The sequence below is a fragment of the Kryptolebias marmoratus genome, linkage group LG10 (assembly GCF_001649575.2).
Source record: "Kryptolebias marmoratus isolate JLee-2015 linkage group LG10, ASM164957v2, whole genome shotgun sequence".
NCBI classification, from domain to species: Eukaryota; Metazoa; Chordata; class Actinopteri; order Cyprinodontiformes; family Rivulidae; genus Kryptolebias; species Kryptolebias marmoratus.
The window spans coordinates 22,047,730-22,063,940 of record NC_051439.1 but is presented as its reverse complement, the minus strand read 5'-3'; the positions used below and the strand labels follow the sequence as shown (position 1 = coordinate 22,063,940).

General features: G+C 47.4%; 2 protein-coding genes across 3 annotated transcripts in view; both read left to right on the top strand.

The window, feature by feature from the left end:
* The window catches only part of LOC108245043 (mitogen-activated protein kinase kinase kinase 7-like), a 5,954-nt gene extending 3,651 nt beyond the window's left edge, over positions 1-2,303 (top strand). The window contains exons 9-14 of one of the 2 annotated variants that reach the window (XM_037977769.1): positions 64-148; positions 651-763; positions 1,070-1,193; positions 1,283-1,344; positions 1,437-1,552; positions 1,640-2,303. In XM_037977769.1, coding sequence (XP_037833697.1) covers positions 64-148; positions 651-763; positions 1,070-1,193; positions 1,283-1,344; positions 1,437-1,552; positions 1,640-1,811 — 672 coding nt within the window. In that variant the 3' untranslated portion in view covers positions 1,812-2,303. Of the gene's footprint in view, positions 1-63; positions 149-650; positions 779-1,069; positions 1,194-1,282; positions 1,345-1,436; positions 1,553-1,639 lie in introns of both variants that reach the window. The other variant, XM_037977768.1, reaches the window with a different exon arrangement.
* Positions 2,304-3,266: 963 nt separating this feature from the next.
* On the top strand, positions 3,267-16,187 carry bach2a (BTB and CNC homology 1, basic leucine zipper transcription factor 2a). Its single transcript, XM_017431682.3, has 5 exons — positions 3,267-3,415; positions 7,747-8,023; positions 10,221-11,474; positions 12,204-12,410; positions 12,958-16,187. The coding sequence occupies exons 2-5, from the start codon at positions 7,763-7,765 to the stop codon at positions 13,327-13,329; spliced, it is 2,094 nt and encodes a 697-aa protein (XP_017287171.1). The 5' UTR covers positions 3,267-3,415; positions 7,747-7,762; the 3' UTR covers positions 13,330-16,187.
* The last annotated feature ends 24 nt before the right edge of the window (positions 16,188-16,211 follow it).

Genomic DNA, 16,211 nt, shown 5'->3' with positions numbered 1-16,211 from the left:
GTGTGTGTGTGTGTGTGTGTGTGTGTGTGTGTGTGTGTGTGTGTGTGTGTGTGTGTGTTCCAGTATTTCCCAGGCTCCGATGAACCGCTCAGTCTTTCTCATCAGTCTTCATCCAACAGAAGTGGCTCTTCATCAGCAACGAGCTCAGGTAACTACCTCCTGTCAGGTAACTTACTCCTGTCAGGTAACTACCTCCTGTCAGGTAACTTACTCCTGTCAGGTAACTACCTCCTGTCAGGTAACTACCTCCTGTCAGGTAACTTACTCCTGTCAGGTAACTTACTCCTGTCAGGTAACTACCTCCTGTCAGGTAACTACCTCCTCTCAGGTAACTTACTCCTGTCAGGTAACTACCTCCTGTCAGGTAACTAACTCCTGTCAGGTAACTAACTCCTGTCAGGTAACTAACTCCTGTCAGGTAACTAACCCTCCCCAGGTAACTACCTCCTGTCAGGTAACTACCTCCTGTCAGGTAACTAACCCTCCCCAGGTAACTACCTCTCCACCTGAGCTGAACTCAGGTCAGCTGTTATTAAACTCTGATTTTGTTGATGAATTAAAGTTAAACCTGTTGTTTGTTTATGAGGAAGAACCGTTTCCGTCCGGGTGGCCGGACTCGCTCACTCACCGTGTCGGTGCTCCCTCCGCAGGCTCATGCGCCGACGGCACCATCAACAGTTACCATGACGACGACACGCCGCACACAACCTCGGCCGACAGCGAAGAAACTCTGCAGAACTCTGAGCCCAGAATCCCACTGCAGGTCAGAGGCTCCAAGGTAACAGTACACACCGAGTACGCACAGAGTACACACAGAGTACACACAGAGTACGCACCGAGTACGCACCGAGTACGCACCGAGTACGCACCGAGTACGCACCGAGTACACACAGAGTACACACAGAGTACGCACCGAGTACGCACCGAGTACGCACAGAGTACGCACAGAGTACACACAGCAGTACACTCTGTAGTACACTCTGTAGTACACTCTGTAGTACACTCAGTAGTACTCAGTAGGACACGCTCGGATCGAGCTGGTCCAACAGAACCTTCTGATTTTCTCCAGAGTTCTGCTCGGCGGTCGAGTTTGTCCAGGCCGTCCAGCGTGGACAGTCCAAGCCCCGCCCACTCCAGTAGCTCCGTCAACACCTGCGGCCAATCAGAGCTGAGAAGGACCTTTAGTTCCACAGGTGAGGTTCTGACCCGGTCCAGTCAGAACATATTCCAGTCTGAATCCGTCAGATTATAATCCGGTGAGGTTCCGGTTCTGTGTGTTCAGGTTCCAACGGATCAGAGAGCCCGGTTCCCTCGGTGTACCTGAAACTGGACCATCAGTTACAGGTGAGACAGCAGGCGTTCCTGGGCGCTCGTTAGAATTGATGGATCGGTTCCTCGGGTTCTGTTCGTCTCTGACTCGCGTGTTCTGCCGTCAGCCTTTGACTCCGTGTCCGAACTCCCGGGAGTCCATGGCCGTGTTCGAGCAGCACATCCGGATGGCTCAGGAATACCTGCGGGTCCAGTCGGAGATCGCTCACCTGGTGAACAGGAAGTAGGTCCTACCTTAGAAACCTTCAGCGCCGCTGACGTTCCGCTGACGTTCCGCTGACGTTCCGCTGACGTTCCGGTTTGTGTGCAGGAAGGAGCTGAAGACGGAGCTGGAGCAGGAGCAGCGGGAGCAGCAGACGTCTTCCCGCCTCATCCAGGAGCACGCCAAGCTGCTGGAGGACAACAGCAGCCTGTCGGCCTACTGCCAGGGTCTGAGGAGCCAGCTGAGCCGGATCCAGAGTCAGAACCAGCACCACAGCTGAGCCGGGTCCAGACGGAACCGGATCCAGAGCCACATGTAGATTTGGAACCTTTTGGTCCTGAGGAGCTGTCGGTACTCGGCTCTCTTTTCTCCTCACGCGGCCTCCTCTGCTCTGAGTCGGCGTTTACCTGCAGGCCGACCCAGACTCACCTGCGCAGGTGTTCAGGCTCACAGCAGCGCCAGACGGTGGATCTTTGGTTCTGGGTTGGTTCCTGGGCCTCGTCTCCGCGGCTCGTTGCTCGTTGCTGCTGTGGAGCCAGAAACGGACAAAATGTGAATTTTACTCAACTGTCGCACTAAAATACATATAATGGATGAACTTTTACTTTTACTTCCTTTTACACACTGTAGTTTTTAATTGTATCTGACAGCTTTGGTTAATTTTAGAAATTAAAATGTTGCCGTACAACATTTATATTGACGTCATGCGATATTCTGCAGTTTTGTTACAAAATAAATAAATAATAAGCTGGAACATTCAGCCTGAGGTTTATTAAAAGCAGATGTTTTGTTTCTTTATGCTCACACATGGTCATAATTGCATCCATATGACTTTAAATATTAAATTAATTTTCTCTTTTTATGACACAACAGATTGTCAGATGTTACACTGCCCCCTGGTGGACACAGACAGGAACTGCGTCACATTTTGTTCAGCAGTTAAACCACTCCCAAACTCTATTTTAATCATTTTAACAGCTGATAAACACACAAACAAACACACACACAGGATGTAGGTTACTGACAAACTCGTAAAATATCTAAAGAGCATGAAACGTGACGAACATCATGGTTTTTTAATTTAAAATTCAGTAAATCAAACTGCAGATAAACAACACGTGACGTGCAACGTTACGTTAGAGAATAAAGTTTCTGTGTAATCCCGTCTGATCAGCTGGAGATGCAGGTAACTAACCTACACCAGCAGGTAACTAACCCACACCTGCAGGTTGGAGATCATCCGCCCGCTTCTGGTTTTAAATGTTTTTTTCTCTGCTGCGTAAAAAAGAAGAAGAAGAAGAGCGGTGAGTTTCAAAGATCACAAAACTGTAATCTGAACAGAGCCGCCTTCGTCGCCTCCTTCCAGCGATGGGATTAAAATATAATTCACCGTAACGCAGATTATCGCAGAACCTAGCGCCGTCTCCATGGAAACGGCGCCCGTGTACCTTCATGCCCCGAAGACGTCTTGCCAGGACTTGGTCCTAAACCCTTGGTTCTGCTCCAAACCAGCCGTCAGCTCATCGGTCGGGTCAGAACTGAGCGCTGTCTGCTGCAGGTCAGATACTGACTGCTCGTAACTTCTCTCCCTTTTAAAAAAAATAGAAAACAAATGAAACAAAAAAAGTCTGAACTGTCCCTTTAATCGGAGATGAGCTCAGTGGTGGGTGGGGGTGGGGAGGTGTAGTGGTGGTGCTGGGAGGGGGGGTTGTTATTGTGAATGAGGGGGCAGCATGACGTCATTAAGCCGATGTCAACAGTGCTGCAGCTCGCGGACCAGTGAAGGCGCTTCGTCGGCACCATCGGACCCCCCGTTCGGGACCACCATGCAGACCGGCTGGGACCAGTGACCGGACCGGGACCGAGGACTCTCTGGAGGATCCGGTGAGTCGAGGAGCGGCCGCTGCAGCTGCATGTGTCCGGGGGAGGGTGTCTCCGAGGCGGGTTCGGCTGCTGCTGCTGCTGCTGTGTGGGTCGGAGTGTTTACGTCCCGGAGCCGGACACGGGGCTGTGCACGCGCCTCCGGTCACCGTGCATGGCGGCACGTCGGTCTAATAAACACGGTGGGAGCTGGTCCCCCTTTCAGCCGGAGCTCGAGCCTCTGCTCCCCATGGGAGAGGACAAAGGAGGCGGCCGCCGCTCCGCCCTCAGCCCGGGAACAAAGCGCCGAGCGCGGCTGCAGGAGCCGCCGCGAGCCGCTGCGGTCCGACGGAACCAGAACCACGGAACCATTCAGAACTCAGCTCAGTACCAAGCTTCTTATTTAAAGCCTCAGATACGGCAGAGTGCGTGCGTCGTGCGCGCGCATTGCCGTGAATGGATGAGCTCTTTGTTTCCTCCTTTGAGCAGAAACTCCTCCATCTTCTGGAAACACCTCCAGCTTCTCTCCAGACGCCTTAAAGTGTCTGAAAACTCAGATTTAAAGGCAAAATAGGAAATAAAACATAAAAAAATGATGATCCTGAATTACAACAAAGGGTGCCGTTTGAAAGATTTTACTCCAGTAGTTTTCCAGATGTACTGACAGGCAGTTTTGAAACGCGGGTACGCACTGAACGTAAACAAAGAGGGAATCTGCTGCTGAATGTGAAACAAAAGAGGAAAAATCGAGTAAGATAGCTGTCAGGATGGAGCGGTGGCGCTCAGAATTTAAACGCATTTTTTGCTAAAGTTTAACTTCTGACCCATTTTCAGTCACTTCGGCTGTTTCCGTGGCAACCGTTCACAGATTTCGCCTGCAGATTTTAATGTAAGGAAGCGTTACGAGTCGGTACAAAACCAAAAACCGTGGGGATTTTGTTTAATACTTCACGAGTTGTTTGTTTTTTTTTTTCTGTCCGGTCTTGTAATGAACCAACGAGGAGGCGCTCCCACCCGGGTCGGTGACCCGATGTCGCAGCTAGACCCGGATGGGATCGGGTTCTGCTCAGAGGAGTTCTGGGTCTCACGTGTCCACGTTCTGTGTCCTGTAGAACCTGGAGGTGACCAGCAGCAGAATTATTTCCTGGAAGAATAATTGCTCTTTATATGGAAGCTCATTTCTGCCACTTTGATAAAAAACAAACAAACAAACCCCCTCCAATTTATAATTATTAGATAAATCAAAATTATGTCTCATATATGAGATCATATGTCTTATTTATGAGATATAATTCTGAGCATGCATATATGAGTTTAAACATGTTACGTTTTTCTTTAAAGTGGCAGAAATAGGTTTCCGTACTCTGGCGGGTTTCTGGTAAAAATAAAAAACTCACAGGAAGCTTCCTCACAGAGAACTTCCTGTTTTGTTTTTTTTTTTTTTTTTGTTGTTGAGGTGAAAGTGAACAAAAAGCTTCACGTTGGGAGTCATCGTTTCCTCTTCGACCCGACTGCTCAGAGTTTAGGGTGGAGGAGGCGGTGCTGAGGTGTAAGTTACACGAAGGTTTGCGATTGAGATGCAGTTTTTCTGGTTTTTTTTCTTCAGAAACTGGAGGTTAAAAATTTACATTTCAGTTTCGTCAGCAGAGGAGACGCTTCACTAATCAGTGAGTTTGTCTGCTGCAGCAGGAAATATATGATCCAAGGTGAGCAGGTGAGCCTCCAGGAGAAGGCCGAGCTGAGACTCCAACCTGCTCAGACTCAATAATTACAAATGCAATTAAAAGCCTGGAACTCCTTGAAGGAATGCATATCGCCCGCCACCGTTCATGCCATAGTTTTAGATGTTAACATTATGAACAATCTCGTGTTAGAGCTCGGAATATGTGGTGTAGATGACTCTCAGCTACCACCACACCAAAATTTAGCCCAATATCTGTGAAATTCACTGAGTTGTAGTCAATAATCCATGATTACTTTCTGGTTCGTGAGATATTTTGCTAACAGACAGACATGGTCGACTCCCTTCTTCAGGATCCCTGAATCTCATTCTGCTTCACTTTCCCCTGAAACCCAACGAGCCCGATCCGGTTTCTGCGTCCTGAACAGCCTGAAGGCAGAGTGACGTCAGCCGGGCTTCCTGAGCTGAATCCATCCAACGCCGAGGCGAAACCGAACCCGTCGGGTCGGTCCGGACTCCTCCGCGGGTTGTCGGGTATCAGGATCTCTGTGAGAGCTCCTCTGAACAAAGAGGAGACCCAGATGTGATGGTGAGATGTTTGTCTGGATCTCCTGAGGGAGGAGCAGCTCGTTACCGGATCACGTTTCACCTCTGCTTGTTTGGAGAAGTTCAGCCGGCTGAAAGAAAGGAATGCATATCGCTCGCCGAGTTTTAAACTAAGCTGTCGAGACTAATGCTCAGGTTCTGTGTTGGGGATGACTCTCACATACCACCACCTCAGATCTTAGCTCCGAATCTGTAAAACGGACAATTCTCGTGTTGGCTACTATCAGTTAGGAGTGGCGACCATCTTGATTCCGGTTCTGTTGGTTCTTCCTCATGCTTGTTGCCAAAAAGTCAAAGACACACAAGGTGACGAGCTTTTTAAATTCCTTTTTGTGATGCTTCTCCGTGTTTCTGGGATGTGCACGAAGGATCGTTTCAGTTTGAGCTCAAAAGACATTTTGTATGCATCCAGTTAATTCTGATTGAATGTTAAACTGGAAATCTGTTGTGGTCAGTTGGTCTGTGTACTGCTGGAGGTTATTTACCACACACACACACACACACACACACAGGATGATGAAATCTCCTGCAATGTGTTGATTAGAAAATGTCATTTTCATAACTGTGAGAGGAGAAAGTAGAAGACGATTCAGTGAAGGACTTTTGCTAGTGCTAATCAAGAGTGAAACGGATGTTTTGCATCCATCTGATTGTCAAAGGGAGCTGTGCGCCTCAAACTGGGCTGCCAACCAAACATCATCTCGCTGCGCGCTGACCCACATAGAATCTCCGTTAAATCAGGTTCTGTTCATGCATTTAGAGGACAAACTCCCTTGTGTTTATGCAAATGAGCTGCCCGGACAAAAATAATCTGATCAAAGGGAGATGTGCGCCTCAAACTGGGTTGCCAACCAAATATTGTTTCTCCGCAGCTAAAATCACATTAAAATCCGTTTTTATTCCTGCTTTTAGAGGACAAACAAGCTGTTTTAGTGCAGGTGAAACACAGAGAGATGTCTATCATAATGTCATTGCCTGTGTTTATTCTGTGGAACAGTGGTTCTCAACGTTAGGGTCGGGGGCCCACTTAGGGTCTTGAAACACCAAATGGGAGTCTTTAGATAACCTCCAGATATCAACCATCACAGCTGCAAAGAAATAAAGACAGTGGGCGTGACAGAATCAACACATGTTAATGTGGTTAATAAGACTGTTTGTGATGTCACTGGGCTTTTGTTTAATTAGGTAATTAGCCAAGTTTGTGTATTTAAATTGGTAATAAATGGCGTCACAAGCTTTCGGGAGCCTGTACTCTTGAAGCAGAAACAGCTGATCGGTCCTGTGATGGTTAAAGAGTGAAGTTTGTCATCCTGCTGCTGCAGTTTCAATAAAACGAGCCGAGAGAGGCAGCAGATCATCTACTGGGATGAAGATGATGATGATGATGGTGGTGGTGGTGGTTCCCTGTGATTGGCTGAGCAGGTCTGACTCAGCACAGAGCTGCTGCACACACACACACACACACACACACACACCCAGACAGACGGAGTGCTCTCTCAGCTGTCTGTCTGTGCGGAGGATTAATGAATCATAAAGAAGCGGCTCTGCCTGCAGTCTGAGCGCACGGCTCTGAAGCTCCGGTTCCGGTTCTGGTTCTGGTTCTGGTTCCGTGGATCATCTTTACTCAGAGGGTTATACCCCTGGACAGTTATCTCAGTAATTGCTGGCTTATTTTACTGAATAAAACAAACCAGAATACTCTGAACTGATGACAAAAGGCGGGTGATAGTGTTTTTGCAATTGTCTGTCTGTCAGTAAAATATCTCATGAACCAGTGGATTGATTCAGATGAAACTCTGACATTCAAGATGGCTGCCAGAGCTAATCGACCTTAGAAAACACAAAAAGGGCTGTAATTCTGTCAGACTTGCAGATATTGAGCTGAAACTTGGCGCGGTAGTAGCTGAGAGTCATCTTTAGGACTAACAGATTGGGCGAGATCGAGTTATTTTCGAGGTTGGACCAAAATGGCCGTAAGACCATCGTTTTTCATCACCAGACGATGGTAACGCTCTGTGTTTTGTGTTTCGTGAGACCTGACTCTGTCCCCCTCCTGTCCTCTCTGCAGGGTGTCGTAGGAAGTGATGTCAGAGCAGCAGGACGGGGAGGCGGCGGCGCCCGTGTACGTGTACGAGTCCAAGGTGCACTGCGCCAACGTGCTGCTGAGCCTGGAGGAGCAGCGGAGGCGGGGCATCCTCTGCGATGTCACCCTGCTGGTGGAGGGCAGGGAGGTCCGGGCGCACCGGGCCGTCCTCGCCGCCAGCAGCGGCTACTTTCTGCAGGTCCTGCTGGGACACGGCGGGTCACCGGGCGACGCCGAGCCCATCATCAGCCTGCCAGACAAGGTACAGGGCACAATGACCCCACTGGGCCCATTCAGGCGGTTCCTCTTCATCACTGGATTTGTTCAGCAGCTCTTCTGTGAGCGGTTCTGTCCAGATCTGAGAGCGCAGCCTGGAGCTAATTACAGAACTGGGTCAGAACCTCAATCTTCTAATGCTACTTTTAGCTTCGCTCTTTCTTTATTTGTTAAATACCTTCCTAAAGTTCTGTGTCGTGAATTCTGAATGGAGCGCAGCGGTGATCGGGACCGGGTCCTCTGATTGGCTGAGCTCCTGCCCTGTGAGGTGTAAGGTGTGGCGTGTTAGCAGCCAGCAGGTGAGGTGACCCATTACAACCGGACCTGCTGTTCCACAGCTGGACCCTGCAGAGCGCTTGTGTCTCACTGGGTCTGCGGCGACGATGATGATGATGATGATGATGGCCCAGTTTCTCAGCTCTGAGGCCGATCTTCATCTGCTGCTCCTGTTGGACGACCCAGATCTGTCGTACTGATTAATGAGTCTCAGAACCTGAAGGACACGGCACCACAGCTCGGCTTTGTTCTGGATGTAGAACCGGTGAAACGGACTGAACAAAGCCTCCTGAATTCATGGCTTCAGGATAGATGTTAGACTCTATTTTATTTTATTAGTTTTATTATCTCTTTGACAGCAGGATGTAAGTTTTTAACTCTTTTTAATTTGATTAGGTTTTATCTGCTGTTTAACATAATTAATGAGGCGATATTTGACTATTCATAGAAAACATTTGCTATAAGTCAGTCAGTTTTATAGATAATGAGCTGGAATTTAGTGTAGTAGTAGCTGGGAGTCATCCCCAAAACATACTTTGAGCAGAAACAGATCATGCAAGAGCTTTGTTTAAAACCTGGCATGCAAAGAGGTGGGTGATCTGTTTTCCTTCAAGAACTGCTAGGCCTTTAATTACTTTTTATTCAACGTCATCATGCATCATAATTATTAAATCGAACGTATAAAATAAGAGCCTGGAACACATCTGTTTGGTCGTAAAGACGTCTCTTCAGTTTCTGTTTGAACCGCAGCCAGAAAGCTGCAGTTATCAGGAACAGAGTCTCAGTCCAGCCTTCTTCTTCTTCTGCTGCTGGTCGTAGCAATCTGAGAGGACCGTAACGCCACCCCGCAGCTCACCTGCGTGTTACCTGCGTGTTACCTGCGTGTTTGAGTCTGCATAGAGGCAGGGAAGGATGCAGGACTGAAACTGCTGCAGTGAATCCTGCAGAGCTGCTGTTTATGTGTCTGCAAACATGTGGGTTGCTGATGTTAGCACAAACACACTTAGGTTACACACAAACACACAAACATGAACACACACTGCTGACTGCAGGGAAGGAGGAGGAGGAGATGTGATGAAGGCAGAGAGGGATACATCCAGGACACACGGGAGGAAAAATAACCAAGAGACAGTGTCACACGGTACATTAAATTCTTATTTTGTGCTTTTTCCTGTAACTTGTGAGATGGAATCAAATAGAATAAACAAGAAGAGTAAAAATAATTATTGAATAAAACCAGTGGAAAGATACAAGACAGTTCTGATTAGCAGCAAATGTAAAATAATATATATCCTCAGGTTCTGCAGAAGCCTCTTAATCACTCGTTTATTTAAATTAGTTCTGTCAAAGCAGAGAAACATCTAAAACATGCAGGATAATGTCCCTCCAAGAATGCAAACCAAAGTGCACACAACAGTTAGGCCAATGAGGTGCAACAAATGCAAGCTAAAATAAAAATATGAGGAATAAAATATTCCTGATATACAATAAAGTGTGCACAGTGATGTTTTTTATGTGCAAACATGGGATGTAACAGAGAAAGGACTGTTTTGTACAGACTGGGGTCATATCGGTGCAGAATCCTGTTATATATTTTTACTTTAAATACATCTGACATTCATAGAAAACATAAGAACAAACTGTCTGCTCTGTACAACAAGCTGCATGTCCTTCTTTGTGTCACTGCCAAGGAAAAAACAAGCAAATATTTTTTAGGTTTACTTTGTTCCGTTGTGATAAAATACAGGCTTGCAAATCATTTCATTCTGTTTTCAAATATCCCAAAATCATTGCCCATCCCTACAAGGAACCCTGAAATGCTGAACCATCTGTTCTTCTAATTGTTGTATTGATTATGCAGAACTTATTCTGGGTCATCACTGAAATGAAACTTGTTTCCTCTGCAGGTGACAGCCCGAGGTTTCGCTCCGCTGCTGCAGTTTGCCTACACAGCCAAGCTGGTGTTGAACAGAGACAACATCCACGAGGTCATGCTGTGCGCGGACTTACTCGGCGTGCACAACTTGGAGGATTCTTGCTTCCAGTTTCTTCAAGCTCAGCTACAGAACGACGGACAGCACGTCAACAACGGCGAGGTGGATTACGACGATGAGGATACGGTCTTCTCTGAGGACATTTCCTCTTCAGAGACGAAGCAGCAGCCCAGTCTCACAGCGGACGCCTCACCGCTGCCTGACGGTGTTCTACAGTGTCCCAAATCCTGGAAGTACCAGGTCTGTGACGACAAACACGACGAAGACGCTCGACATGTCAACCCAGCGTTGGTCAGCTCAGACCCAGAAGACAGCAGAGCTGCTCCGCAGACCCTTCTCAGCCCCTCCAGGATCAAAGAGGAACCCTTCGTGTTTGAGGGCGCAGCGCAGGAAAGGAATGGCTCCAACCCAGAGTTTGGCTCTGAGGAGGTTCTGGAGATGGAGCTGGAGGTAGAGGGAGTTCCAGTGCTAGCCGAGCCCTCTGCAGGCCAGGAATTAGCCTCGTCCTGCCTGCGCTCATACCTCCAGCGAGGCGGTCTAGATCTCAGCAGCATGTCCAGCAGAACCATTCAGGAGCTGCTCACCAACCAGCTGTGGAGTAAGGGGGACTCTCAGAGCCAGGCTGACCTCAAGACCAACAACAGGGACATGGAACGGTCCAAGACCTCCTCCGGCCAGCAGGAAGGGGAGCTCGACAGATGCTCCGTCATTTTCTCTGCAGCCGGCGATCGACATTCATCGGCCCGTCCCTACATGGAAGAGAAGATCGAAGACAAAGTGTCCACCCTGATGCAGGAGGAGACTCCACCCTCTGGTCAGATGTCTCGCACCAGATGCCCCATTGCCATCAACTCTCCAGTACCATCTGAACCCAGAACCCAGTCTTCCAGCTCCTGCTCCTCAGTCTCTTATCCAGACGAAGCAGCCAACGGCAGCTCGCCATCCAGCCTGCCCTTTGACCTCTCCTCATTCACACACCCGCCTCGAAGCCTGGTCCGGATGGTGGAGGCCCGGACCCCTCTCAGCAAAGAGCTGGTCTTCTCTCAGGACCACATCAAGATCAAAAGTGAGCAGGGCTTTGGCACCAGCGGCGGAAACTCCAGCGACGAGTCGGGCTCGTTCTCAGAGGGCGACAGTGAAGGTGGCGCCAGAGTCTCCGGTCCCGAGGTTGGTGCGGTTCTTCATTCATCTTCATGTTCTCCGTGTTGGCATTTCATTCTGTTGTGCTTTCTGCAGTTTCAGGCAATCGAACCCCTGACAAATTTGTTTTAATTTATCTAACCTTTATTTACCCAGGAAGTCTATTTACAAAGACACAAACTAAAATATACAGTAAATATCAAAATACATAAATAGAAGAAGTCAGAATCATCATGAAACAAGGACAAAGTTCAGCTTAAGAATAGCAGTTGCATTCTTCAGTTGCAGACTTTATCAGGGCTTTAAAGTCTCCCAAAGAGAAAAGCCTTTAAGCTTTAGTTTGGTCTGAAGATTATTCCATGACCGAGGTGCAAAATAAAAACATCCTGGGAACTCCAATCAGGACCGCAACTCAGCGCAGGTCTTTAAAAGCGCACAAATAAGAGAGAGTTTACCCAACAGAGTTTTTTTTACATCAAAATGTACCAATGCTGTTGTGTCCTTGGGCTTTAAGAAGAAGAAATGATGTAAACAGGAAGTAATCAGCCTGATACTGACCCCTGCTGGATGCTACACCACATTACACTCGTCTTCCACCATGGATCTGTTGTTACTGGGTCTAAAAGTTAAACAATAAAATCCAACTTTTTAAATGATCATCAGGAGTTAAAGATCTGAAGCTAATCAAAGTAACAAGCTGACAAGATGCTTTAAGTCAGGAAACCAAAGAGTTTAAGAGCGTGCGGTCTTTTTCAGGTGAACCTGCCCTTCCCCGTGGACCAGATCACCGCCCTGCCTCGTAACGACTTCCAGATTCTCGTCAAGATGCACAAGCTGACCTCGGAGCAGCTGGAGTTCATCCACGACATCCGTCGGCGCAGCAAAAACCGCATCGCTGCCCAGCGCTGCCGCAAGAGGAAACTGGACTGCATCCAGAACCTGGAGAGTGAGATCCGGAAGCTGGTACGGCCCCGAAAACACGCCAGAGGCGGGCGCATGGTTCTGTTAGAAACCCGCGGTCTGTTGGGTCTGAGGTCACATGACTCTGATCTTCATCGGAGTCTGATTGAAAATAATTCTGTGGATTCTGTGTCAGAACTTTGGGTCGTTGATACGACTCTCAGGAGGCAAATTAACTACTTGGTTTTAGCTTAGAACCAATCAAAGCGTGGTCCCCAGTCCTGGTCCTCAGGGCCACCATCCTGCAGGTTTTACTTGTTTCTCTGCTCCAACACACCTGATCTGAATCAATGGGTGATTAACAGGCTTCTGCAGAACATGAAGAGGTGATTGAACCTCTGAATCAGGTGTGTTGGAGCAGAGGAACAAGGAAAACATGCAGGATGGTGGCCCTGAGGACTAGGATTGGACACCCCTGCAACAGAGAGTCATGGAGATAAATAAGGGGGTGGTGGGGACGTTAAAACCCTCCTCGTTGACAATCAGAACCTCTTTGTGACAGTCAGCAGAACCTGAGCAGAACCTGACTCTGTGTTTCTCCTGACCGCAGGTGCTGGAGAAGGAGAAGCTGCTGACCGAGCGGAACCAGCTGCAGCTCTGCATGTCGGAGCTGTGGCAGAACCTCTCCTTCCTCTCGCAGCAGGTCTGCAGGGAGGTCCAGCCTCCCCCCGTCTCCACCAGCATCGACCTGACGTCCGAGTCGGATCAGAACTCTGTCCAGCAAGGCGGGGCCGCAGAGGAGCCTGAGCGTCTGGGCGACGGGCAGCGGGGTCTGGAGGTGTCGGCTCCGGGCGAGGTAAACCCAGAACTGGTTCTTGGATCCACCGAGGAAGTCTGTAGCGCCACAGTGACGGTGGATTTCTGTCAGGAAATGACAGAGAAGTGCAGAACGGAGGAGCCGAACTCATCGGACCCGTCCTAAACACAAACTGTTTGGGGTTCTGGAAACGTCTGAGTATTTTCTCCTTTTGTAAACACTGACACACTTTTTGATTCATCAGCAATACTGAAGGACAGGAGTGTTTTGGACCAGGGGTTTTGGACTGGTCTTAGGTTTTGTACAGATGTTTTTGATGGACAGGTGTGAATCACCACCTCTGGCAGCTTCTTTCTCACACTTTTTCTCCGTGTCCCTCCGGTTCTCCTGCTCCTCGGAGGTCTAACTCAGGAACTGTACAGAATGTTCCGTCTTCAGCTTTTTTGACACTGAACTTTCAGTTCTGCCTTCAGTTTCTGCAGCTGCTCGTCGTAAAGATTGGGTCCGTTTTGGGTTCACACCAGGAGCTGTTTCACATCAGAACCGAACCAGAGTCTTAGAGGGCGAGGAGGACTTTTTGAAGTCCTGAAATGGTTCTCTCGTGGTCTTCATCACCTCGTCTGTTTGAGTTTTTCTCTCATTTTGATTTTTCTGTGGTGTGACGTGTTTATTTTTATTCAGTTTATCAGAGAGGGACACTTCCTGTTTCCGACTGAAGGTCATTTGATTGACACCATCGACTTTTATTAATAAGTAGACACAAGAACGGAACACGGAAGTCGAAGCCGAAACAAAATGAGCGCCCCCTGTAGGTAGGCTTTAGCATAAGTTTCAGTTCATGTGAACGAATGGGACATATTACTAATTAAAACATAAAAACATGTCAGATATTATTCCTAGTCCACTTCTAATGATTTTCATAGTTCTAACCTTGCTCTTGTATTTTCAGATATCCTTTTTTATACGTTTAGTTGTGATTAGTCATTTGATGCCAGTTGTTATCGCCCGCCGCCGAAGGCAGGAGGGCAACGACGTTTTTGCCCATGTCTGTCTGTTTGCAAAGTTTCTCCCGAACGACTGGATGGGTTTTAATCGAGGTTGTCAGAAAGCAATAACTGAATGGAAATCTACAACTAATTGATAGCTACAGCTAATTGGTAGAATTCTGGTCCCAGATTGTGCTGATTTGAGTTAAAAACAAGCTCTCCCCTCCACTTTAGAGTTCTCATATGGTGCAGATTTGTTGAAACACTGAGCAGATGATCAATTCTTTCTGACAAACCAGTTCCTCTAATGGCGTACGGTTTGAAGCCCGAGCTCCAAACGAACACATTATTGATCGTCCAGATGCCAAATTCATGCGATGAAAAGTCGATGCCGCATCACGTGGCCGCGGAGAGTGCTCCTGCTGTTCTGTCAGGTCCACGCTCTGCAACGTGCTCCCCGGTCCCCGCCGCAGGGTCACAGGGTCACCGCGGGCGCCTTCATCAGCTCAGATATCAGAGGAGACCTGAGACGAGGTCGTTAACCAACGAGCTGCCGAACCCATTTTATTTATTCTGACTCTGCTTGAATCGAGCGTCAGCCGAAACATGAAACTTTTGGATTTTTATGGACATTATTTGTTCATGTTGCATTATTATCGTTGACAACTTTATGAAAATAAGTTTTTATTGATGAATTTTTAATGTTCCGTGGCTGTGAGGATGTTTACAGTTTAGTGGTTTGACGGTTTTTTTTTGTTTTTGTTTTTCTGCAACGTAGATTTGAAGCTGATCATCTCAGTCTAAAACCTGTTTTCACAAGTTCAGTGAAAGCAACAGAAAATCTTCAAGGTGCAGCTAAAGTTTCTGCCTTCCAGGTTATTTTGGACAAACTGTCGAGTGATGTAAGCAGCGATCTGATCGACTGGAAATGATGCTGCAGCTCTAACAACCAACCAACCCCCCCGCCCTCCGACCTGTAAACCCAGAGCGCAGAACCTGCTGTCACATACAATAATAACTATATCGTTTAAAAAAACAGAATAAATACTTCATAAAACTGAGCTTTGACCGAACATCTGCACAAAAATGAACATAAATGGATCAGAAACAGAAGCCACTCAAATTAAAACCAATATATACTGTTTATATATCTGCAAAGAAATAATCTGGATCATTCTTTGCCTTTGTGGAAAATAATTGTATTGATTTGAATGATATGTTGGGTTAATTTAAGGCGTTTTGATTTAATTAGCATGTTTTCTGTTTGGGATGGAGTTAATGCAAAGTGCTATTTTTAATTGATTAACCAATTTTTTAGAGAAAAAGATCAACGTAAACCCAAACTCTGACTGTTTTCTGTTGGGCTCTGAGTCTTCTCCAAGAAAACAGACAAAGCACAAAGTCGCAGAATTAAAGTCAACACCAGGCAGCCATATTAATCCTATGTCACATGACTGAATGAACTGCGATTTTATCATATGATTGAACGTCACACGACTTAACGAGTTTTGTCCTGACTAATTGAGCAGTGTCACATGACTAAACAAACATCATCATTCATGACTTACTGAGCTGCATCACATGACCGAATTACATGAAGGAACAAGTTGCGTCAAATTATATCACATGACATCACCACAGACTTAACGAGCCGCATCACATAACTTAACGAGCTTTGTCCTGACTAATTGAGCAGTATCACAAGAGTAAACAAACATTTTCCCATGACTGAATCACATGATAGAACACATCAAATTAGATTACATGACATCACCACAGACTTAACGAGCTGCGTCACATGACGAAGCCAGCTGTGACGTGAATGAGTCGCGTCACCTGACTGAACGAGTCAGTGACTTCAGTTTTTAAACTTCCCGCTGTTTCACAGCCACAGATCCTCACGGTTTGGACCGAGTTGCCGCTCGCTTCTGATCGCCCTGCAGCCCAGATCCTTTGATGAAACTCTGGATGTTTCAGGGAAACGTTCAGGAAATCTGGACAGAAGTGGTTTGATTATCAGTGACGCTGATCGATGTTCTAAGAATCCGATTTGGATTCTGC